This window comes from Simochromis diagramma, unplaced genomic scaffold (genome assembly GCF_900408965.1).
Source record: "Simochromis diagramma unplaced genomic scaffold, fSimDia1.1 OVJJ01000483.1, whole genome shotgun sequence".
In the NCBI taxonomy this organism is placed as follows: Eukaryota; Metazoa; Chordata; class Actinopteri; order Cichliformes; family Cichlidae; genus Simochromis; species Simochromis diagramma.
In genome coordinates, this window is record NW_024386835.1 from 2,937,561 (window position 1) to 2,962,350 (window position 24,790).

A 24,790-nucleotide genomic window follows, 5' to 3' on the forward strand; every position below is an offset into this window, starting at 1 on the left:
CTTTTGACTACTCTGACCTCTGAAACAATGACTGTACGTGGGCCAACACAAAGTCAAGAGGCCATGAAAAAGTTATTAAATGCAGATACAGAGCAGAAAAAAAGCATAGATACTTCTCATGAAGAGAATGAAAGAGAGACTCAAGACACATCACTGAAGATTGACATGACCACCAAAGACCATCTCATGCATATGGGATTAACAATGGAGGAGATCTACTGGAAGGTGATGAGTACCTCTTACAGTAAGAAGGTAGCAAAGATCAAAGATAAGTTTAATGTGGACCTGAAAGAATCAGACATTGGTCAAGGCAAAGTCAATGTCAAAGCTGTATACAAGAAAGATGAAGGACATGCCTCCATGGAGAGCCACGCTGTCAGAGAGCTTTTCCATTTATATCAGAAAACTGCCACATCTCCCATGAACTTCGCCCAGTCCAGTTCTGGAATATGGGATTGGTCATGGCCATGGCAGTAATCTCAGTCTACTGTCTTGTGTTATTTGCATGCTTACAGTAGAATCTTTATATAATTTTATCATGTATCATGTTATCATGTATCTTTGTATTGTTTCTCTGAAACCTTTGCAAAAGATCAGGCTGAACAATGTTTGCTGAAAAATGGAAACATAAAATAAACAATTTTTTCATGTTTGTTTTTGTATGAAATGACTTTGCTTTTATTTTCTTTCTTCCTGCTTTTTAAAGGAACCACCCATGCTGTTTATTCAATTTCCTGTACATATACTAAATAAATAAATAAATAAGATTTATTTCATTTAATTATAATTGAAAAGAACGGGGGGCATTTTTAAAGCTGGCACTACAGTGTTCATCACGGAACATTTTTAAAGTCGTGGCATGTTGCACTGTTTGTTCTCCCTCTACACTAATGACTTAACCTCCAAAAACTTGGCTGTTAAACTCCTAAAGTTTGCAGACAACACCACTGTCATTAGCCTCATTCAGGATGGTTATGAGTCTGCATACCTGCAGGAAGTTGAGTGGCTGGTACTCTGGTGCAGTCAGCACAATCTGGAGCTGAAAATGCTTGAGACTGTAGAGATGACAGTGGACTTCAGGAGACATCCCTCAACACTTCCTCCCCTCACCATATCAGGCAGCCCGGTGTCGACTGTGGAGATCTTCAAGTTCCTGGGTACCACCATCTCCCAGGACCTGAAGTGGGAGACCAACATCAACTCCATCCTCAAAAAGACCCAGCAGAGGATGTACTTCCGGACTTTTTGACCTACTGCCCTCTGGCAGACGGTACAGAAGCCTGCAGACCAGGACCACCCGACACAGGAAGAGTTTCTTTCCCCTCACCATCTCCCTCCTAAACAGTTGTCACACTGCTCCCACTGCCAGACTGCAACTGCACCTTACGTACATTCTGTGATATTCATTTCACTTAATTTCATTTCGGTCATCATGTATTTTATGTATATAAGATTTAGATTGGTTATTTATGGTTGGTTTTGTATTGTGTTGCTTACCCTGTTGAGATTTATTTATACTGCTGTGCTTGAGAGTCACCATCTACCGGAACCAAATTCCTTGTGTGTGTGTGTGTGTGTGTGTATACATCGCCAATAAACGCGATTCTGATTCTGATTAAAAAACAAAAAACACAGCACCACAAATTAAGTGGAAAAATGATTAGTATTAGGGAAATATTAGCAGAAAATGTACTTAAGCTACATTTTTCAGTGGATTTTGGCTCATAAATTTAACCTTGGCTTATAATTAATACTTTCCCCCCCCAAGCAGGCACGTGCAGAGGGGAGGGGGGCTAGAGGGGCTTGAGCACCCGCCCCTTTCCTGATGGGTGCCCAAAGTGCCCTTTTGTTGAGGCAACTTTTTAAAAAAAAAAAAAAAAAAATTTAATGTGTGTGTGGGTGCGGAGTCCTGTCTGTGCCCCTCAACAATAATATTTAACTATTAATCACAGTTTTGCTAAATAAAAGGATCTGCTACACACTACAGCGTACACTGTAGTGTGTAGCACACAGGAGTATTAGCTTATTACGTACACGTTGGTAAGCTGTCTTGTTGCAACTGACGAACTGAAACAAACGAGCGTGCTGTGTGTGCAACAGCGCGACAAACATTACCTGTCCTTTTATTAACTGCACAAGTAGTGCTGGTCACAGCTGCTGGCTACCTGTGTAAGGCTGTCATGGGTCTGTAGCTCTGTCACCGTTTTAGTGAACATATTTAGTTTTAAAGTAAGTTACAGGGCTTTTCCTGCCTTTCTGGAGGGATTATATTTCACTAAAAAACGATCTAATATGCATGTCCACATAATTATGCATTAATATAATTATAATATATTAAAAAACGCGCTGTATTTTAAAGAACATACATTAAGAAGCAGATTATATTAGATTTATATTTTAAATAAGACAAAATTTGGATTTTACAGCAGTAAAATTATTGTATCTCTACAGTTTAAAAATGTAATAAGCTTTGCCCCTGCACAGAGTGGATAGTGAAACAAATGGAATCATCATAAATACATTATTTCATATTTATTACTTCCCCCTCCTCTTTGCTTTATTATTGTAGCTCTAGTAATAAATAATAATGTAAGGATTCTGGATCAGCACCATGATGCCCATAGTATATACAGTATTCTGAAGAAGGTCTAAAATGTCACTGTGTGTGCGTGCATGTGTGTGTTTTATTTAGATGGATTTTTAAAAAAAATATTACTCATGATATAACATTGTCCAGACATGCCTGGTAAGGACATGAGGAGGAAACAGTAGGAGCTGTGTGAGGCTACTAAAGGCAGTGCTATAACATTTTTCTGTCATCATTTTATTATAGATTAAGTGCTGGAGTTGTTAAGTGTGGATAATTAAATTATAGTTTATTGCAATAGCAAGTTGTGCCTTGTTGTCAGATAGACAGCAAGTGGAGAGTGATATATGAAATGATGGGATGGAAGGAAGAAGAGAAGCAAAGAGTGATTCACAGGCAGAGTCTAGTTTATTTCTCACAGTTTTTGTCGCCTTATGGTTCCAAGTGCTGTCACCAATCTTTGCATTTTGTTATTATCTCATGATACTTGTTTAATCAGCTACCATCTCTCTTATGGACTTTTTAATGTCTACAGTTTCAGATCAACACAGCCCTGCTCTCCAGCACTATCAACAGCAACACCTCAACAGCTAAAACATTGGCTACGTTTGCTTTGCCTTGTTGCCCATATTAGATTCTTGATGAATGTGTGTTGTTGTTATTCAGCTTGGTTCAATGTGCCCCTTTTTAACTTTGAGAACCCGCCCCTTTAAACCTCTCTGCACGGCCCTGCCCCCAAGTATCATATGCCTGAAAGGAGTCGAACATAAAATAAAACGCAACGTTTTATTTTATGTTTGTCAGTATCATATGAGACAGTAGGTTATCTTACACAAACTATTAACTATATCTGAGATATCAAGGAAACAGCTTATATGTCACATAAAGAACATTTTTGTCCTTTTCATGCAGTGAAGAAGGATTTAGTGTCCACAGTCAGCTGAGCTAACAGACCTGTTGCCAACACGCTGCTGGAAATGACAGAGGTGCGCTTGCGTGTTTGGAGGGTGACGCAGCTCCGCAAGCTTTCACTTTCGTTTATACGGAAGTACCAGTGTTTAAAGTAGTGAGGCAAGGGTAAGTCGTATACGCAGTAAGGTAATATTTTCAAGATAAATTTCTGTTCAGATACATATAACGTGTGAGATAACGTTGTGGCTGTTACAGGTTTGGTTAAAATGTAAGACATAAGGAAACTGCAAAGTGGAGTGTAACCGAGAGTGTAGCTCTGCAGGCTAGGTGGAGAGCGACGTTAGCTAATTTATGGAAACGGTTTTATATAAAATCACCAAATACAGAATTGCTGGTTGTTGGGGTGCAACACGCTGTTATTATGTCGTCTGAGTTTGGTGTGTTTTTTTGAAGGAAGAAGATCAAAATCTGAAACATGGCCACTGGACAGTCCGTGGACGCTGAAGAGCCCATGGAGGTCGACAATTTTGACAACGACAAACCTGACGACACGAGCCAAGTACGTAAATTAACACTGAATCAGAATAAAAGAAAATTGTTACAGGAACACTGGTGTTAATTCAATCATTAAATATCCAGAGTTTTATCATCAGTAGGAGTAATTTATTTCTTGTTTTAAATTTTAATTTTGACACCAGACTTTGTTTTTTATGCACCTAAAAGCCTTTCTTCATTATAATAGGTGAATAATTCTGCTGTGAGTAAAAGCCAGCAACATTCAACATTCAATCCTAGCGATACACCTACTACAGTAAGTGTTTTGGGGAGTTTGCCTGCATGCGCCTAAGTGCACAATAACACGTAACACATTCCAGCTTTTGTCTGTCTTCTTATAACGAGTATGTGAAAGTGAGATCAAAAATACAATCTCAGCTGGTGTGCTCTGGAGGTTCAGGAAATACATCATGAGCCAAATGTGTAAAGCTGCTTAGTGTAGCTGTTGTCACCATTGGAAAAACTTGTAATAACATGTAAACTGTAACTGTGATCATTAGTGAGAACATTTGTAAAGTTCTAAGGCTGCAAGGTGACATTAATGTGGCAAATGTAAAAAATATGACATTTAGCTAACCTCAAACTATTTATCTGCATTATAATAAAAAAAGAGAAGTTCTAAAGATAGGTAAATATTTCAACAATGATAAAAATTAAAAAAAAGCATTTTAAATAAAGGTGTTTTCAGCTGAATCTCAAAGGCTGTTTTATTATTTGTTTGTTTTATTTTGTCACAGGATGAAGATGAAGCTTACATTGTTCTCTCAGTGAAGTGGATCTCAGTGAAGTGGATCTCAGTGGAGCCTGATGATGAACCACAAAAAGTTAAGAGGCTAGAGTCTCGTCTACAGAAAATGCTTCAGTCTTGGATCAACAAACACAAAGCTATGATGGAATGCTCAGTGAAAAGGACCTTAAATGATGGGCGTGTTGTGATAAGCATTAAACCAGCTGCAGGTGCAGTAAAGTCCTACATAATTATCTGATTAAATTCCTATCTTTATAACTTTTTCAGTAATAAAAATATTTTGACTTCATTCTGTATATCCATATTGGTTTTTAACATATAATCAATTTCCTGTTTTTTTTAAGCCGTGAATGAACTTCAAAAACTTAGTAAAGAAACACTAAGGAAGGATGAAAATTCAGTCTTGATAACATCCGTCAGTCAGCTATATCCACAGCTTGATAGACAAGTACTAGAGGATGCTTCAGTGAACCTGCCAGAGCCACAAACTGTAAGTACTATGTAGTATATCTTTTAAAAAAAAACAAATATTACTATATGCTATTGAATTAAATGATGTACTGTTTTTTTTTTAAAGGAGCAAGTTCAACCGGAGAAGACGAGTAAAACGGGTTCTACAGCTGGAGAAAAGATGGGCGCTTCTTTCATGCAAGAGCCACAACATGTATGTAGTGTGTCATTATTCAAAAAAGTTCATATTAAAATAAAAAATGTTTTAATAAATTAGCATAATGATTTTTATTTTTAAACCAGGAACAAGTTCAGGCGGGGAAACAGAGTAGCACAGTTTCTGCAGGTGAAGAGATGTGCACTTGTTCCGTCCCAGTGGCTCCTTTCTGGTATGTGGACCACATGTACAAAGAGGAAATGAAACGTATAGAGGAAAAGAATGGAGTTAAAATCAAGCCAGAAGTTAAGGTGACATTTGAAGTAGATGGAAAACATGGGAACCCAGACAATGCGCTCAAGGAGTTTGAAAACCTTTTCCAGAACAGCTTTGTTGAATCCAATGGCTCAGTTATTCCTCTCAAGTTCATAGATCCAGATCACTGGAGTAACGCACTGAAAACCATCCAGAAAAAGGAAAACAAGCTTTTGGTTACTTTGACCTCTGAAACAATGACTGTGCGTGGGCCAGGACAAAGTCAAGAGGTTTTCAGTAAGTTGTTAAATGCAGATACAGAGCAGAAAAGAAACATAGATGCTTCTCATGAGTTTCAAGAGACATCACTGAAGATTGACATGACCACCAAAGACGATTTCCCACATGCAGGACTGATCATCGAGAAGAAGTTGATGACTATCTATGATAATAAGCAAGTAGCAAGGATCAAAGATAAGTTTAATGTGGAATTGAACGAATATGACATTGGTCATGGCAAAGTCAATGTCAAAGCTTTCTACCAGAAAGAAGGAGGAAATGCCTCCATGGAGAGCCACGCTCTAAGAGCACTTCTCTGTCTATACCAGAAGTTTGTTGCATCCCCTATGAGTTCATCCCAGTTCCATGGTGCCACTGGATTCAGTGGCACACCCATTTCTCAGTTAGAGGGTGCCCCCAATGAGCCTGTGTTGAATGGCCAATCAGCAAACAGGAAGCACAACACTGACCGACCAACTGACAATGGGACAACAGCAGGTGACCAAAAGGACGAAAGGTGTCCTATATGTTTGGATGAATTCAAAAATAAGAAACAGCTCAACTGTAAACATGAATTTTGTAAAGACTGCCTGAAACAAGCACAGGAGGCGAATGGACCCATCTGTCCTATATGCAAAGTCGTCTTTGGCAAGATAGTAGGAGACCAACCAGATGGAAGAATGTCGGACTATACATTGCCCTCTTCCCTCCCTGGATTCTCAGACTGTGGCACCATAGTTATCAACTATGAGCTTCCAAGTGGAATACAGACGGTAAATAACAATTTTATTTGAATGCATATGTCCCTGTTTAAAAAATAAAACATGATTGTGTTTTCATTTTGTGGATGTATGTATATACTTTTCTAATATTGTTTACTTTCCATTCTGCATTTGTAGGCAAAACATCCCAATCCTGGACGGCCCTACTCGGGTATTTATAGAAGAGCGTATCTTCCAGGCAACAAAGAGGGAAATGAAGTGTTGCAACTGCTGAAAAAAGCTTTCGGCCAGAGGCTCATTTTTACTATGGGGACATCCAGAACAACTGGAATGGACGGCCAGGTGACCTGGAATGACATTCACCACAAAACATCCACGTCAGGAGGACCATATTGGTAGGGTAACCAATTTCCTTACTAGCGTTTTGATATATGTTTTCTTTCACGGTTTACTCTAATAAAATGCTACATATTAACACTGGATATATTCTGTTTCCACAGCTTTGGGTATCCTGACCCTGAGTACCTGAGCAGAGTCAAAGAGGAGTTAAAGGCCAAAGGCATTGAGTGAAGTGTTTGATACAAAGTGCAGGTGGATTAGATCTCAAAGAGGCTAAAAACAAGATGACTCTTTAAACAGACACTGAAATTCAAATACTCTGTTTTGCTCTCTTTTCTCTATTAATTCTTCAAATGATCAGTAGGGGTTAGAATTTACTTTTTTCCATTAGCCACATATATTATCTTCAAATATTGGGTGATTACATTTTTTTGTTGATTGTCTAAGTTTTTATCATGTAACAATATAAAATGTAAAGTTGCGTAAACACAGACTTATATGATCTCACGTCTACAGTGCTGATGGTCTGAGTTGCTGTTTGCTTAATAAATGATTAAATCCTCCACACTGAATTCCTCCTTTTATCAGGACCGGTTGTGAACAAAACACAGAACACTGTGGCTTGTTTTCTGTACAATTTTTAAAATTTTATTTATAACAATATCTGTTATTTAGTTTGTAAAGTACTCCAGCAAAAATTAAACATTATTCTCTTTTCAGAAGAAAGTCTGCGCCTCCATGCATTGTGTACTATAAAAGCTATGTGTCATTTTTCATTTTAAAAAACCAAGGACTAATCAAAACAAAAGTCTGGAAATGCACATATGATTTAGCAAAAATGTCCTTTCGGTAAAATGATTGTACTTCTCTCTCAATTAAAGACAAAACATACACGACAGCATAAAATAACACTGGCTTGACAGGTAAGCAAAATAAAAACTTGTTATTGTAGTTACACTGAAGACTTGTGTTACTTTTCACATGCATTAAGATATGGCTGACACATTTCTGACAGAAGCAGCATTTTGGGACAGAGGCTGAGCGTAAGGACGTGTCAGAGCAACCAGAATGGTAGCATTAGCAGCAGCAGGGCACAGAGAAGAGATGGGGAAGGGCTCAAGAAAGAAAACAGAGAAACGCTAAGGATCAAATGAAAATAATGCACTTAAGACAGAGTCATTACACAACTGTGAACATACAGACTTTGATCCTCTGAAGGCAAATTTACTCACAAAGCCAGATGGATGCTACCTGGTCTTTACAGAACAAAAAACAGGACTGGAGAAGCAGAACACACATAGAAAAGAAATCTTTCCTTCCTTACATTTGACCATAATTGCAGCCTCTACAGGAAGACCAGAAAACAGACGCTAAATAGTGCAAACATGACACTATCTATAAGTCTTCTATCAAAAAAGCCCCCACCATTGTTAGCCAGCTGTTTTCTGGGCATGTACACACAGCCAGCTACCCACCCATTAAAGTATCACCCCATCTATTGCTTTACATCCGTAATCTCCATCCATCACTCTGCCTGGAATGTTTAACCCATAACCACCTTCCACGTTCTTCATATAACTGCACAATCACGCACCAACAAGCCTCTTTATCCTTTCTCCACAGCAACACATCAGCTCCAGCTGTTACACAAAGTGATAAAAACAAACACATTTTCTTTACATCTTAAGGTATAAAGCCTACAGTATACACTATACCGTAAAATGTGATATTCTGTGCAAGGAAGACAACACAATCATTTTATGAACATTGTTCTCTGAGAAAGAAAGAAAAATACGTGGAAATACTGTAGTTGCCATCTGGTATTGACATTTTACATGTGCTATACACAAACGGTGCTATCACAAATCTGTCTCACACATTCTTGCCAAGAAGCTCGACAAGATGACAAATGTACCGATTTCAAAAACTTTGAGTTTTTGCCTTTTCCCGCTCAAAGTCGACACAAACAACAGACAGTTGGCACTGGTGAAATGGAACAATGTTTTTGTCTTTTCTATACAATTCATACAAAAATAAAAAATTAAAATTGCTCCAATGATAGCATTTCTTTTTTTTTTCTTATGATTTCCATGTTTCCATTTCATTTTGCACAGAGGTAGTGGCTATTTAGGTAAAGGGTAAGGGACGAAGTGGAAATTAAAAATCTCTCATAGAAAATGTTATTTGTTTTTGACCAGAGGAATCTCAAAAGAACAAAATATAATACTGCAATCACATACAAAAGTAGTCCTTCATTTTTGTACATTTTATACAGTGTTCACATGGTTTATCAATTTTCTCTCACACTTTTTATTGATTTTTTTTTTGTTCAATTTTTCTTTAAAAGGCAAGAATGGGGGGGTGTTTGGAATAGCGTGATCCGGCACCAAGGTCTATGCCAGTGGGTCCACAAGGGGCTCCTCATCTCCACGGGATAGCAACTCCTTCTTCTCATCTGTGCTGGCCAGAGAGTTGCGGCTGTTGTGAGCTCCCATATACAGAGTGGCATAAACTGGGTTGGTGAAGTTAGTAGGCTGGAAGGAAGAAAAATGATCCATCACATCATGTTTAAAACACCGAAGTTTAGCATCATGAATATACAGTGCTGTGCAAAAGTCTTCAGCCGTTCCAATTTTTTTATATTTTGCAAGACAAATGTGGAATAGATGCTGGATTTATTGTGCAAACATACATGGAAATGCAGTATAACCAGCTTTATTCTTCAACATACCCTGAACTCTCTTAGGCAAGCTTCTTCTTCTTGTAGGACATTCAAAGCTCGCTTCCATACACACTGATGACAATTTGAATCAAAAATCTGAAAATTTGGATTAATCGCTTCACCTGCATCTCTCAGGTCCTGTGTCAGGTCTTTGCTGAACCTTTCTTGTTTCTTAATTACATGACCTCCCATGACCTGCTGTTCATCAAGTGTTTTTAAGGACACACTGCACACCATGCTGAGAGATGCCAATTTTTTGGGCTAATAGCTTTTTTGGGAATCGCCTTGTTGGTGCAACATTACTATTTTAAGCTTGTCTGTGCTGTCTGATGATGATGTTTGCGACAGTCTGCAAATAACAAAGTGCCTAAAGATAAAACTGGTTCTTTGCTAAGTTGCTTGTTATGTATAAACAGAAAACTGCTTCATCACTTGAGTTACGCACCTTTTTAAAACCCTTCAATGATTAATAAGTTGGCGTTAAGTGGCTTAACAAACAAGAAAGCATCCCTCTGAAAATAGTCAGGTACATGGACTGGACTGAAAATACTAACTATTAAACTATTACTCAGGACTTTTTTTTTTTAATAAAAACTGCATTATAATAGTCTGGCAACTTGCAAGAACACTATAAAGAAATGAAGAGTGACTGAAGTTTTGCACACGTCTATATTTTTCTCTACCTTGTCTGGGTCCAGAGTGAAGTCTGCATCTAGCAGCTCCCCAGCATCGTCATCAGGTTCGCCCTCATAGATCTTGTAAGCAGGGTTTCCAATCTCAACATTCATTGCCCCATTGGTCATCCTTTGGTGCTGGAAGCCCTTGGCCCTATACAAAATGACAAGGAGAGCAGTCATAATTTCATCTTTTGTTCAAGAGTAGAGCTGCCTGAAGAGTGCAAGCAGGGACACAGCCACATTACGACGGGAGGGGAGAGGCATTGCATGACTCTCACCACCATCCAGGCTAAGCCACAGCACAAGGACCAACACAAACCCAGCATTCATGTACAGGAGGTAATGTCAGATCCAGACATACTGGACCTGGATATCTTCCCAGACCCCCAATAAATCCACAATCATTCCTCTAAAATACGAATGAAGTATCCATGGCTAAGTAAATGCTGGATTTTGGGAAGTTGCATTTTCCAGTCAGAGCTTGGAACAATGCTAGTGGACTCTCCATGTCTCGCTACAAGAGACACTACCACAGCTCAAACCACAACACAGTACATTATGGCACAATATGATGGACAACAATATGAAAGACCTACAGCACTGGCTAACACACAGACAGATCTATTCATTTAATCTTTTCAATAGATCTGCCCTGGAGCCCTGCTTTGAAAGAGAATAACTACACAGGACGGACACTGTAGGAGCGGGATGACCTACAGCCTCAATGACCATCAGAAAAAAATGGCACAACACTAAGGACCAAACACAGCACAGGAACTCATGGTTAAGGGAGAGGCAGGGAAAGAGAGAGCCTCAGAATGAAGAACTGAAAGAGGGCATGGAGAGAAAAGTGTAACCCTGGCAGCCGTTACCGCAAGCGTCTGGAGCCGGTTTTTCCGGGCCGGCTAGACCTGAGGAGCAGAAGAGATGTCATTACAGAGGAGGAGGGTAAAAGTGCAGATCGAAGAACGGAAAGGAGGAAGAAAAGGGGGAAGAAAAAAGGAAACAAAAAAACAAAAAGAAGAGGTCAAAGCAAACCAAAGTTTTGAATGTCGTGTTACTCACCCTCTCATCCTTCTCCTGTACCAGAACAACGCTCCTGCAGCCAGGAGGATCAGCAGCAACAGCATCAGCACTGCAATCAGTATGGAGACTGTGCCTGCACACAAAGAATTAAAAACAAACAGCCTCATCAAACAAAACTCAAGAAACCTCTGTTATCAACGTCACAGTGGAAGAGCTGACTCACGTCCGCCTGAACCTGAAGCATCACTACTGGCCACAGACTCACAGCGATGCCCTTCCCAGCCAGGTGAACATCTACACACGAACACAGACACCAATACAAGATGACACAATAAAAAATATGTAAACTATGCAGTATTATAATGACAGAGATATATGCAAACAGAAAGATTCATGCACACTATGAAAAAATGCAAAGGATTTAACCAAGACTGATAGACAACAAATATGAATGAATGCACTCCTCACATGCACTTAGGAAGGCGAGTATTGGAGTCTATAGAGCACTGGCCATTTGCACAGTACTCGTTCGTATCGCACGTGTAACAGCTGGGCTGGACTCGGCCATCTGTGCAGCTATAGAAAAAAAAGAAATTGAGCAAAATGTGACAGCTTCACGCATTTATGTTTCTTTTCCGTTAATCTGAGGCAAATTATAAGTGCTCTTACCGACAGGTGAAGTTCACCACCGATGTCAAAGTATTGCTGCGGATGCACTCGCCATCCCGACAGTAGTGACACCTGTCAATCTCACATGTGCTACCGGTGTACTGGGGCTGGCAGCGGCACAGTTTGGTGCCGCTTTCGCTCTCCAGACACGTTCCTGCGTTCAGACAATGGGCTTCGCAGGTTCCTGCACACACGGGCGCACACAAATAAGCACGTAGGTGCATTAATTCCTGGCCACATCATAAAGGCTCATTTCAACTGTTCTTTTTCTTTATTTCAGTTTTAACAGTTTGAAACTTGTCGCGTCACACAGACAACGCAAACACTCACTGTACTGGCACTGGTCGCCAAGGAAGCCAGAGGGGCAGTTACAAGTTGGCTGGTTTCCAGCGCTGACCGTACAATTGCCTTTATTCCGGCAGTAATTCTCACAAGTGTGCAGGTTACAATTTGGTCCTGTAAAGCCTGTCAGGCAACGACAGGTAGGAGAGCCTGTGGGAGGACAGATACATGAAGAGAAATGAAGGGAAGGATGGGTGGGGAATGGAGAAAAGTGTGCAATATTTTACTGGGCCAACAGAACCATGAAGGTAGCCTATAAAGCAATATTTTAACCCAGCTGTTAACTGCAATATCGGGCATTATAAATATAGCAAAGTAAGCTACGTTTTCATATCTAACCTGTAGGGGAAGGTGTGCATGTGCCTCCATTCTTGCAGTAGTCCCTGCATTGGTCAATCTCACATCGATCTCCTCCATAATTAGGCTGGCAGCGGCACTTGGGCTGCTTGTGGGCATTTAGGAAACAGCTGCCGCCGTTCATACACTGGATTAAGCAGGGACCACTAGGAGGAGCTGTAGGCGACAAAATCCTTCAGTAGCATGCATATACATACATATACAAGGCAGTGCCTGCGTAGATTCTGTGTGTGCGAGTGTGTACTTTCTGTCTGTGGACTCACAGATAGGAGACAGCGTGGGAGTAGGAAGCTCTACACATGTGCCGTTGTCCAGCGTACGTCCGTTGGGACAAGTGCACACAGGTCCGCTGGGGCTTAGCAGGCACAGCCACTCGCATTTCTTCCTGTCGCAGGGATTAGTCACTGATAGAAAGAGAGCGTGAGAACAAGAATTAAAAAATGGGGGAGACAGCTGCTTCAGTGCACTAACTGATTAAACACTGCTGCTGCTGTTTGAACTTTTGCTCTTTTCTTTTTTCCTCACACTCACTTTCAGGTTGTTTGTAACGGTGATACAGGGCGATATCTGTGGCGTGATTTATTCCGGTTGTCAGGTTCTCGATGGGGCCTTTGCCAAATTTGTTCACCCGGAAGACGTAATTGTTGATGTAGGTGACGCCATAGATGTAGTCCTCAAACACATCGATGCTGAAGGGCTGATGGAGCTCTGAGTGGAAACAAAGGTGTAATTGGAACGGATTCCTGACTAATAAAGACGGATCGATCAGAAGTGATTACAAGAAGAGCTGTAGAATGCAAATAGATGCCACGCAACTGTTTTTAATGCTGTTTACAGCCACGATGGCGTCACTGCCGTTCAGCTTCACGCTGCAAATCACTGAGAGTTTAGCGTCAGCCCAGTACAGACGCTCGTTAAAGTAGTCCACCGCCAGGCCTATGCACACACAGTAAATTAGAGAAAGTTTAAAAGAGGAAATACTCAAACTTTATACTAACTGCAGGCAAGATGAAAAGAAAGTGTTGCTTTTGTATAGCTGTGTGGTTTACCGGTTGGCCATTGAATGTTTTCTTCAACCAGAGTCTCTCTCATGGTTCCATCCATAGCAGCTGTTTCAATCTTGGGGTGGTTGCCCCAGTCGGCCCAGTACATTTTCCTAATGAATGAAAAGTAATTTCTCTGATGTCAACACAATTAAAACACAGTGTGCATTCCTCAAACTCCTTTCTCCGATATGACTGCATATTACGCCTCCCACAAACCACTTACCCTCTCTGGGGGTCAACTACAATTGCATGAGGCTCATCAATCATGCCCGAGATCAGGGTTTTGCGGTGGCGTCCTCCACTTATCTGGGCCACCTCGATCACATCTCTACCAGAGTCAGTCCAGTACAAGTTCCCTGCCACCCAGTCCACAGCGATGCCCCGGGGCATTTTCAGATCAGGAATCTGAAAACAAACAAGAAATTGAGACTGCAACAAGAATCTATAAAACTGGACAAATATTCTTTCTTTGTTTATGGTAGATCAGATTTCTGTAAGCACGCAGCAAGAACACACAAGAAACACAAAGTTACCTCAAGGCTGGTGATCCTGGAGTCACTCTGGCGTCGGTCGCGGTTGTTGTTGCTGTTGGGGGACGAGGAGGAAGAAGGCAAATCGTAGGAAGAAATGCGTCCCGTGTGCCAGTTGGTCCAGTAAATGCGATTCGTCTTCACGTGCAGGTCCATGGCATCAATGCGCACGTTGGCATCACCCTGGAAGATCTGCTCATAGTGCCAGTTTGGCATGGAAGGGTCCAGGCTGCGGATTTCATTGTCATCAGCGATGTAGAGGACTTGTCTCTGAGCTGGGGATGAAGAGCAAAGTGAGTTCTGGTATAGGAAGGCATTGAAATAAACACAAAGAATGTACAGTGTATAAATAGAAGCTACTTTCTGCTTCTCCCTTGCCACAAGGGGTCGCCACGGCGAGTAACTCTGCATATTTGATGTGGCAGTTTTACATTTCCTGATGCAACCCCAAATGGGATTTGTGTCTCTGGCTGGAATCGAACCAGCAACCTTGCTTGTCAATCAAAACAACAAACGAACCCAAAACATTGCTGGATTAGGTTAGAAGTACTTACTATCAGCTTTGCATGTGTCATTGATTCTGCTGAAGTACTTGTGGCAGCTGCACTTGTAGGAACCCTTAGTGTTGTTGCAGATGTGGGAACACACTCCGAACTCCTTGCACTCGTTCTTATCTGTGAAACACCCCAAAAACCACATGACACACAATGCAAATACAAAACGCCTTAGAGTTGTAAAAAGACACATGAAAAATGAAGCCAGGGTACCTTGACATCTGTTACGTCCACTGGATGTGAAGCCAGGTTTGCAGGAGCAGAAAGAGTCGGTGCCGTTGACCACGCAGTGAGCTTCATCTCCGTCTCCACACACCGTCCTATTACTGTGACAGTCATTCAGCACTGTGTCTGCGGGCAAGGAAACGGGCAGCAGGCGGTCAGAGGGTGAACACTGCCAATGTGACAAATTCACTGTGGCCCAACATACCTTTCTTACTGCAGTTGACTTCATCAGAGCCATAGTCCTCACAGTCGTTGAAGTAGTTGCAGCGCAGAACTGAGCTGATGCAACGGCCGTTCGAGCACCCAAACTCGTCCTTTTGGCACGCTGGTTTGGAGGTACTCCCTTTTGGAAGAGAACAAGGGTCACAGAGAAGTTATTTTTAACATGTTACATGTGAAAAATTAACCATAACAAAAGTCTTACATCCAATTGCAAAACAATACGCAGCTTTTATCTGACGTTACAGTATGTTACTAAAACCCTGCCCTCCTTATCAATCCAATAATAAATACTCATTTTCAAAAAAGCACACTTACAGCAGTTGAGTTCGTCACTGTTGTCCCCACAGTTGTTCACACCATCGCACCGTTTTGATACAGGTAGACAGACGCGGTCGTTATGGCACCGGAACTGTCTTGTGGGTGGACACTGGAATTTAACTGAAGGACCAAAGGAGAAAAAGCATTAAGGAACAGGAAAACCTCTATAAGAGCAGGCTACCAAATGGTCTTCTGTAATTCTAGCAATGTGAGGAATGCACTGGTTCTCACCACACTGTTCTGGGTTCTCATCAGAGTTGTCTCCACAGTCATCCTCACCATCACACGTCCAGCCCAGTGGTTTACAAAGGGTGTTGTTGCACTGGAACTCATCCTGGGGGCAGTGTCTACCAGCTGAAACAAAGCGGCGAGCGCTCAGTCATCATCGGTCTTAGATGCTGATATTTTAAGAATTAGCTTTGTTAGAAATATCCAGTGGTGGTACGATGACGCATGCTTCTTACCGCCGCTGTCGCAGCTCTCTTCGTCACTGCCATCCATGCAATCGGGATCTTCATCACAGCGCCAGCGGAGGGGAATGCAGTGGCCGTTTTTACATTGGAACTGATCTCTGTCACATTTCACATCACAGCCATTCTGAAAAGAAAAAAAATGAATTGCTTTCATTATAGCACGTCAGATTTTAAACCAAAAAGTTCCATCAGAAGTTAAAATGTGAGGGATACCTCATCTGAGCCATCAGCGCAGTCGTGGTCCCCGTCACACTTCCAGCGCCCTGCAATGCAACGCCCGTTTGTGCAGGAAAACTCGCTCTCGGAGCACTGGCGAGGCACTGAGGACACAGGGACAAGCGCTCAGAATGGGTGTGAGCATGATTAAGGAGCAAGGAGAGTCGAAGCAAGGAGCAAGGAGAGGTGTAAGGAAAGGAAAATAGAAGAGAAGAAGCGGGAATAGAGCAGACTGAAAAAAACAACACAAGAAGCTCTGTTGAGAGCCGGACGTACGTGGATAAAATAAGTCAGATAGTTCATATCACAGGGTTGGCTCGGTGGGTACAGAATCGGGCATGTGTAACACGGGAGCAAAAAGAGCTACGGGGATTTAAAAATAAACAAATAAAATGGGAAAAAAAATACTGGCAGGACTAAAAGAAAAGCCGAGGGCACACAAAGGGCTGGGTAACTGGTGATAACACCTACCTCTGGCTCACAGCAACTGGCCAGTGTGAAATGCAAAACAGACATGAGATGATGTGAACGTGAGATGTGCAAATGGCCGTAAAGCCATCTAACTTAAAAACAAATTAAATCTCAACCATGCGTGTATAAATATAAGACACAAACGCCGAGTGACAAGCGAAACCCTGCTCACCACTAAAACCCACTCTAATGGAACAGATTACTTAACAATTATATTACAAATCACTGTGCGTCGAGGGTGGGTGAGAGTGTTAGTGGGCGCCGTCCCATCCAAAAGTAAGAAAAGCAGGGGTGACCTACCACACTTGTCTTCGTCTGAGTTATCACCGCAATCATTGTCGTAGTCGCATTGCCAGCGGCCAGGCACGCAGCGGTTGTTTTTACAGCGGAACTGGTAAGGCTCACACGTCCGCTCATCTGTACAAAATACATATTTAGCACAAGTTTCCCCTCATCGCCAGCATCTTTTATCTTTATTCACCTTCCAAAACTCTTTCCTTACCACACTCCTCCTTGGGTTCATCCGACGCGTCCCCGCAGTCATCCTCTCCGTCACACTTCCATCGTGCCGGGATGCAGCGGCCCGAGTCCTTGCAGCGGAACTCATCCACACCGCATGTCATCTGAGCTGCAACAGAGGAGACTGACTGGATTAGACCCTCAAAAGTAGATATGGGACTTTACAGGCTTACTCCCTCCTAACGGATAAACAGATCATGCCTCCTTTACTGATGCTGTAAAAAGAATTGCCTGGGTTTTAATCAGCTTCAAACTCGACAATAAAAGGGTGAACGACGACATGATAAAAGTCTAGATGCAGCTCTGTTTCACTCCGTAGTTTTAAATTTCTCTTTTAAACTCCAGCGCAATATTCTCCACATCCAGATTTCCTCTGGTGCTGACATTCACAGCGTCTCATTAGTATAATTGGTCAGATTCTATTACTGAGCCATTTCATTTCGATGCGGAGGAGACGCTCTTCATAAGCAGAGCAATTGTTTTGGTGTTGTAATAAAAAGAAAGATGTCTTACTGCAGTTGGCAGGCTCATCAGATCCATCCACACAGTCGTTGTCCCTGTCACACACCCACACCCGTGGGATGCAGCGCTTCGTGATGGTACACTGGAACTGGTTGGGGGCGCACGTTACCTCCGCTGCATATGAGGCAAACAGATGGGCCCATTTACTTCATCACACTACATAAAGACAAGCTGCTCTCCATTTGAAGAATTCACATGTTAAAAAGCTGCAGTGTTTGGGTTCTGCTACCGGCTCCTTCAAACTGCAAACACGGAGATCCTGCTATAAAGGTGCTAAAATGCTAATTTTGACCTCTGGATACTACAACTGAACAGTTCATGTAATCTCTCTCTAGGGAAAATGAAATGTCCTTAGCAAATGCCATCCCAATTACATTATGCAACATAATTTGGCCCAAGGGCTTCGTTGCTAAAGGAAAGGTCAAAAAGGACAGAGATCCTCCGGGGAGGGACACAGCGTTTAGCAATTTCCCATCTGCTTAATAGTATAGTGGCCTAAGTGAGACAAAAGAAGGACTGTTATGGCCTCTCTGCAATCAGATCGGTTCATCCTCTGGGGACAAATTTGCTACAAGTGACGGAGACAGCTTGCTCCGAACCAAAGTGTTTAAGATAAAAAGGCAGTCACACTGTAGTGAACAGGAACAGGAACTGACTTACGGCAGTCTTTCTCATCCTCTCCGTCTCCACAGTTGTCCTGCCCATTGCAGCGGAAGATGCCAGGGATACATCGACTGGGGTGGGAACATTTAAACTGACTTGGCAGGCACACGTGGATGTCTGAAAAACCCCCAAACAAATACAATAAATAGTGATTACATGGGATAAAGACTGTCAGTTCTAATTTAGACTCTCTAGATATGTGTAGGTGTTTGTACCGCAGTTGGCTTCATCAGAGTTATCCTGGCAGTCATTGTCTCCGTCACAGATGTAGGCCGGGTTAGTACAGATGCCCGTACCACACTGGAACTGGCCTGGTCTGCACCTAAACTCAGCTACAGGGAGAATACGTGGCGCATTATTAACCAGCATAATCAAAACGTCAGCCTACAACAGTAATGTGTCACGACTGCTACGGTCTGATCACTCACGGCAGTCTGCGGGCTCATCTGAGTGGTCACCACAGTCATCTTCAGTGTCACACTTCCACCAGAATGGGATGCATTTGTCGTTTTTACAAACAAACTGAAGGAAAAGAAGAAAAACAGATGATTTTTTTAAATATCTGGTAGTGTGATGTGTCATCATGTTTTAATACAGGCAGATATGCTTTTACCTGACTGGCGGTGCAGTTGGACAAGCAGTGTTTGCCATCGGCTGCTAGGTAAAAGTTGGTGGGGCAAGCGCACTTGTAACCGCCTCCAGGAGAGAGCAAGCACAGGTTACTGCAGCCTCCATTGTTTGTCTGGCACGGGTGGCCTTCCACTGAAGAGGAGAGACATGTTAACAAGGAGAACACAGAGCAAATCAGACAGAACCAGGGCACAGATGAAGATTAACATGTGGTTGTTAATGACGGGCATCTTTGTCCTACCATCAGGTTGGCGATATGGGTGGTAAATGTGGATGTCCATGGGTCTGTGTAAGGTGCTGATCAGCATGGTCTTGTTGGTCCCCAGAGTCTTGTGAGCTCTGTTGATGGACTTTGTTTCCCAGTCTGTCCAGTAGATGTACTCCTCAAATAAAGTCATGGCAAAGATGTGGGGAATATCCTGGGCCAGAACTACAACGTGCAAGCATAAAGATGGAGAATTTAGCCACAAAATCAACACCTGAAGTTGCTCTTGTGCGTTTATGTATACGTTACCTATATGTCTGCTTGTTCCATCCAGGCTAGCAAACGCAATGTAGTCCTCCCGAGCGTCAGCCCAGTAAATGCGGTCATTAATAAAGTCCAGAGTTAGACCATTGGGCCAGGTGATCTTATCCTCCACAATGACGCTCCTGTTGGTGCCATCCATCCCAATCCTCCCTATGTGGGGGTTGTCACCCCAATCAGACCAGTACAAGTACCTGTGAAGGATATTTATAAGGTTTACTGATTAATAGCAAATCTGAATTTAACATTTACAAGGTTCAAGATGTCCTAGACATTCAACCTTCTTATTTTGTCAACCTTTGATATTTTGTCTGACAATTATGCACTGACCATCAAAAATGGTTAATGTCTGAAGACACTGAAAAATACTTCATTTCTATGGATTAAAATTCACAACTAAAAAGATGGAAAACATTTCTGTGAGCTTTTACAGCAGCTGACCGGTTAAACTAGATACAAATTTTCACTGAAAACAGGAAGACTATCTTACTAGAGAGTAAGAAAGAGAAATGTATTAAAATTGTGCTTTTTAAGGCAAGAGACCAGTGACAAAGTGCTCTACAGGAGTTTCATCAGACAAGATCAGGATGGAACACACATGAATCTAGTAAGCGAGCTTTATCAAGCTTACATTTTTTTAAATGTTACTAATTGTAGGAATTGTACAAAACATTTTTGAAAATAAATCTTATTCTGCCTGCAGTTCTCCAAAGCACCACAAGAGGTATTATTACCCTGTTTGAGAAAAACTGATTTAGAGTCTCATATTCATTTCACCTCATGTAACCTACAGATGTAGGTTACTGACTACAACAGATATTGGTAAAGTGAGCCCATCACTTCAAACAGAAACCTACAAATTCTTCTTCCAAAAAGAAAAAGAAAAAAACCCCCTCTCTGTTAGCACTTTAGGAACATTTTGCAGTGTCACTCTTACCCGTAGCGTACATCCACAGCCAGAGCGCGAGGCTCCCTCAAGCCGTTGTTGACCAGAACTGTTCGATAAGCTCCATTCAGCTTCGACACCTCAATAGTATCCCGTCCTTTATCACACCAGTACAGGTTTCCTCCCACCCAGTCGACTGCCAGGCCGTCTGGGTTGCTGAGTGATGTGCGGTGAAGAACCTGACAAATGAACAGGCAGTTTTTATTTTCTGAAAATGAATGCGTGTCTTTGGCTTTCACTGCACATGCAATGTACACACACACACGAACACATTCATCATTTTGAATATAGTTTACATTTCTAGCAGTTATTAACAGCACACTTTATTTCTCTTCCTCTGCCAAGACGCTTCTATGCTGACCTGAACATTGCTGCCATTGATGTGCATGCGTCGAATCATGCTGCCCTGGGTGGTCACATCTGTCCAATAAATCATCTGCTGGCGATAGTCGAAGTCTAGAGCGACAGCATTGTTCAAGCCCTGTCAAGGCATGGGAACTGCATTAGTCTGTTGTGTAGATAAACTCCAGCACTTTCCAATCACATCAGCAGGACTGAACCTGCAGGGCTCACCTGTTTGATTAAGGTGTAGTTAGAGCCGTCCAAGTTGAGCTTTCTCAGGTAATAGCGGTTGGCAAAGATGAGGAAGGGTTCTTCATCTGCAAGGAGTGAAGAGAGGATATGACAAATTATGAGAGGCTTTCCCTTAAACACATCCCTGAATGCTAATAATCTGTCACATTTCTTACCAGAAGTGGATTTGCATATTGTGGGGTTCTCGGGGCTAAGCTGGAAACCCTCCACACACAGACAGTGGAAGCTGCCGTGCGTGTTGATGCACCGCTGCGTGCACGGGTAAGTGGTCGTGCATTCATCTATGTCAATACAAGTCTTCCTGTCATCTTTCAGATGAAAGCCGGGATGGCATCTGCACTGTGGGGGAGCAAAGCACAGAGCATGTAAAGCAGCAGTCCGTGCAATATTTTTATTTTATTTTTTTTACACATCCATTACTTAAGAACTCAAGTCCTAATTTCATGCTGTTCACTTACCTTAAACCCTATTTTCAGGTCTTCACAGAGCTGGGAGCAGCCACTCAGTTTGCTGTTCAGGCACTCGTTAATGAAGCAGTTGAGCTCATCAGAGCCGTCGCCACAGTCGTCTTTATGGTCGCAGAGCAACGTCTCGTTCACGCAGTTTCCATTATTGCAGATGTACGCGGTGTCGTTGCACTTCTTCTCTGTTCCGCAAAGTGAAGCAATGAAATGAGAAACAAATGAAGAGAAAATGTCAGCCGGCGTAGCTGATATAAAAGCCTCAGGATTAATTTCAGTCGCAAACGCTGAGAGCGGATTACAATTGCCAAAAAGATAAAGATAGTAGAGTCTTATTCTCTTTTAGGCTTGTTAGCATACAGTATTTAATTATAATATAAAGACTGTGACTTCTCCTTGTTCACTTTCTTTCCTGGAACCTCCTTTATATATGCTATAATATTATTGTCCCTTTATTTTTGTAGTTTTTTTGCAAGTTCAGTGGTTAAAAATGAATTTTACATGTCCTGTAATCACACTAATTCAATAAATATACTGAATACATGAACTGAATAAATAAAGTACTTCTGGAGAGACTGTGTGTCTAACCTGGGCCAGTGCACCGGGGATTTTTTGGAGCTTCATCTGAGTGGTCATGACAGTCGAAGTCTCCATCACACTCCCATGAATTTTTAATGAGACAGCGTCCGTTCGCACAGCGGAACTCGTTCGGTCCACACGTCGGATACTCTGTAGCGACAAACGGTACATGCTACTTCAAAAAAAAACCCCAAAAAAAACCCCCCAAAAAAAACCAAAAACCACACACTCAGGAGGAGGGAGAGTGTTTCAAATCACAGGTCACGGCTCCACTCACCGCACTCCTGGGACTCGTCTGAGCCGTCGCTGCAGTCGTTGTCATGGTCACACACAAAGTGCTTGGGTATACACTGTCGGTTCTGGCACATGAACTCATTGCTGCTGCATGTGTTGTTGAAGTCTGAGGCGCAGAAATAATTGGCGCACAAGTGAGATCATTAAAACTGACAGATATTCCTTAGTCTATGAGAGTTATTAAAATCTATTTATCTTGATCAAACTCAGCCCTCAGCTTGCACTCACAGCAGCCAGCTTTCATGCTCTCGTCAGCTCCATCAGGACAGTCTTTATCTCCGTCACACATCCAGCGTTTAGGAATACACCTGTGTGATTCGGGGCATTGGAACGTCTCTGGACTGCAGGTTTTAGTCTCTGTAATAGAAAGAGGTGACTGATTGGAATGTCCTATTAATGGTTATTTTAATATAAAAAAAAAAAATAATAATCACATTTTTTGTACACAGCCTAACTTATTAAACAAAAATTGTTTAGTGTGCAGAAGACCACCCATCATTTCCTTATATTTTGCTAAGAAAATGTGAGGTAGGTGCAGCAAAGGACATGCAAACATGTGGTACAATTCAGTTCTCCAGGCTTCTCGAAGGACATTCAAAGCTCTTCTTTGGATGATGGCTGCTTTTTGTTGCTTTCTCTGTAAAGATTGTCGCACACTGTTTAAATCATTTTGAGTTTCGGGCTTTGGGGACGCCAATCCATGACTAACAGTGTTCCATTGTGTGTTTTTCTATCTCAGCTCCTATGTCTGGATTTCTTCTTATTTCTTAAGGACATGGATTTCAGATATTGTTCATCTGCTGTAGATACTCAATGCCTCTTCTGCATTTGTACTCTGCTTTTCCAGTTTCCTTGGATACAACTTATTGGTTCTTTGCTAAGTTGTTTGTTATGTGTAGACTGATCCATACCTTGAGTTAGGTGCCTTTTTATGCTTAACTTTGACGCATGAGTCAAATCAAGTCAAGTGGCTTAACAAACAAAAAGAAATTCTCAGAAAATGTTCAGGTACAAGAACTCGACTGAAAATAACTGAAAGCCTGGAGATCTACTGATCAAGAACACTAAAATTGCAAGAAAATCTTACTGACTATAAAAGTTCACAGTATACAGAAATTAGGGGTGACTCATACATTTAATCAGTGCTGCAGGTTAAAAACTGTTGCAATATTCACTCAACTTTAGGAGTTCAGTGTTTGTCCATGTCTAAATATGCCTTCAGCACTTACTGCACTTGCTGTCCTCGTCACTGCTGTCCCCGCAGTCATCCGCTCCATCACAAACCCAGCGGTTAGGAATGCAGCGGTGGTTCCCACACTCAAACTGGGTGGCTGAGCAGAACTTGTCTAAAGGAGAAGTGAGAACGAGTAAAGTGCAAAGCAAAGACATTGAAACAAAGCAACGGTCTGTTGTCCTGTACAGCGTATACGAACTTACCACAATGAGCCTCGTCCGCACCGTTCTCACAGTCGTTCTCCTTATCACAGGTCCAGCTCATAGGGATGCAACGTCCGCTGGGGCAGGCGAAGAAGGGCGTCGGACACTTTGTTTTCCCGCTCCCTGGCAGAGCAGCAGAAAAGAGGTTAGTTTGAAAAGGAAACATCAAAGAGTTAATCCAGCATGAAGAGAGGAAAAACAAATTACATTTACTTTGCTGTGTTTTTCAAGGAGAATTACCTCCCAAACCACAATTTAATGGATGAAAACATTCATTGTTTTTCCCTGTTCCCTGTGGCATAATCCAAATTGTTCTTTCTACTCTAACAAAAAACAAAAAAACTCAATCCAAGTAGATTTAGCTGTCAGATGTAATTAAAATACCAGGGCAATTTCTTTCATCTGAGAAGTCTCCACAGTCGTTGGCACCGTCACACTGCCAAGAAGGTGCATAGCAGAGTGTGGTGAACTCGCACTTCTGAAATGTCACTCCCTTCACTCCCAGATGGAAATAACTGGAACAGTCTGTGGCGGCTTAACAAAGAGAGAAGGCAAAACATTTTACCATCGCCTCAGAGTAGCAAAAATGTCAACATTTAATTTTTAAGAACAAATCTGATGATCTTAACTTACTGCAGTTCATCTCATCACTAGCGTCCTCGCAGTCCACTTTCTGGTTGCACTTGCTGGAGTTGGAGATGCAGCTTCCGTCTTTGCATTGGAACTGATCGGCTGAGCACAGCGTGGCTGGCGAGAGGAGAGGCGGC

At 42.0% G+C, this 24,790-nt stretch overlaps 2 protein-coding genes across 5 annotated transcripts in view; one reads left to right on the plus strand and one right to left on the minus strand.

Annotated features, from left to right (window-relative positions):
- Window positions 1-7,567, plus strand: part of LOC120731512 — an 11,236-nt gene extending 3,669 nt beyond the window's left edge. The window contains 10 exon segments of the mRNA XM_040028547.1: window positions 1-473; window positions 958-1,009; window positions 3,990-4,058; window positions 4,242-4,310; window positions 4,792-5,011; window positions 5,147-5,292; window positions 5,380-5,466; window positions 5,556-6,716; window positions 6,843-7,060; window positions 7,166-7,567. The exon segment at window positions 1-473 is cut by the window's left edge and continues 234 nt beyond it. Coding sequence (XP_039884481.1) covers window positions 1-473; window positions 958-1,009; window positions 3,990-4,058; window positions 4,242-4,310; window positions 4,792-5,011; window positions 5,147-5,292; window positions 5,380-5,466; window positions 5,556-6,716; window positions 6,843-7,060; window positions 7,166-7,235 — 2,565 coding nt within the window. The 3' untranslated portion in view covers window positions 7,236-7,567.
- A 59-nt stretch (window positions 7,568-7,626) lies between these two features.
- LOC120731713 (low-density lipoprotein receptor-related protein 1-like) overlaps window positions 7,627-24,790 on the minus strand; it is a 102,955-nt gene continuing 85,791 nt past the window's right edge. For 2 of the 4 annotated variants that reach the window (XM_040028854.1, XM_040028852.1), the window contains 43 exons: window positions 24,657-24,770; window positions 24,408-24,557; window positions 24,024-24,146; window positions 23,816-23,932; window positions 22,815-22,943; window positions 22,570-22,692; window positions 22,302-22,442; window positions 21,711-21,898; window positions 21,408-21,591; window positions 21,232-21,317; window positions 21,020-21,139; window positions 20,650-20,837; window positions 19,701-19,906; window positions 19,428-19,616; window positions 19,170-19,318; window positions 18,985-19,078; window positions 18,772-18,888; window positions 18,554-18,673; window positions 17,885-18,007; window positions 17,355-17,480; window positions 17,153-17,269; window positions 16,379-16,485; window positions 16,157-16,289; window positions 15,924-16,046; window positions 15,690-15,812; window positions 15,358-15,495; window positions 15,141-15,278; window positions 14,928-15,047; window positions 14,377-14,648; window positions 14,067-14,248; window positions 13,847-13,953; window positions 13,614-13,733; window positions 13,329-13,505; window positions 13,061-13,201; window positions 12,780-12,953; window positions 12,429-12,590; window positions 12,099-12,282; window positions 11,898-12,005; window positions 11,653-11,723; window positions 11,469-11,562; window positions 11,276-11,314; window positions 10,410-10,554; window positions 7,627-9,538 (listed from right to left, as the gene is read on the minus strand). In XM_040028854.1, coding sequence (XP_039884788.1) covers window positions 9,398-9,538; window positions 10,410-10,554; window positions 11,276-11,314; window positions 11,469-11,562; window positions 11,653-11,723; window positions 11,898-12,005; window positions 12,099-12,282; window positions 12,429-12,590; window positions 12,780-12,953; window positions 13,061-13,201; window positions 13,329-13,505; window positions 13,614-13,733; window positions 13,847-13,953; window positions 14,067-14,248; window positions 14,377-14,648; window positions 14,928-15,047; window positions 15,141-15,278; window positions 15,358-15,495; window positions 15,690-15,812; window positions 15,924-16,046; window positions 16,157-16,289; window positions 16,379-16,485; window positions 17,153-17,269; window positions 17,355-17,480; window positions 17,885-18,007; window positions 18,554-18,673; window positions 18,772-18,888; window positions 18,985-19,078; window positions 19,170-19,318; window positions 19,428-19,616; window positions 19,701-19,906; window positions 20,650-20,837; window positions 21,020-21,139; window positions 21,232-21,317; window positions 21,408-21,591; window positions 21,711-21,898; window positions 22,302-22,442; window positions 22,570-22,692; window positions 22,815-22,943; window positions 23,816-23,932; window positions 24,024-24,146; window positions 24,408-24,557; window positions 24,657-24,770 — 5,903 coding nt within the window. In that variant the 3' untranslated portion in view covers window positions 7,627-9,397. The remainder of the gene's footprint in view (window positions 9,539-10,409; window positions 10,555-11,275; window positions 11,315-11,468; window positions 11,563-11,652; window positions 11,724-11,897; window positions 12,006-12,098; window positions 12,283-12,428; window positions 12,591-12,779; window positions 12,954-13,060; window positions 13,202-13,328; window positions 13,506-13,613; window positions 13,734-13,846; window positions 13,954-14,066; window positions 14,249-14,376; window positions 14,649-14,927; window positions 15,048-15,140; window positions 15,279-15,357; window positions 15,496-15,689; window positions 15,813-15,923; window positions 16,047-16,156; window positions 16,290-16,378; window positions 16,486-17,152; window positions 17,270-17,354; window positions 17,481-17,884; window positions 18,008-18,553; window positions 18,674-18,771; window positions 18,889-18,984; window positions 19,079-19,169; window positions 19,319-19,427; window positions 19,617-19,700; window positions 19,907-20,649; window positions 20,838-21,019; window positions 21,140-21,231; window positions 21,318-21,407; window positions 21,592-21,710; window positions 21,899-22,301; window positions 22,443-22,569; window positions 22,693-22,814; window positions 22,944-23,815; window positions 23,933-24,023; window positions 24,147-24,407; window positions 24,558-24,656; window positions 24,771-24,790) is intronic. The other 2 variants (XM_040028855.1, XM_040028853.1) reach the window with 1 other exon arrangement.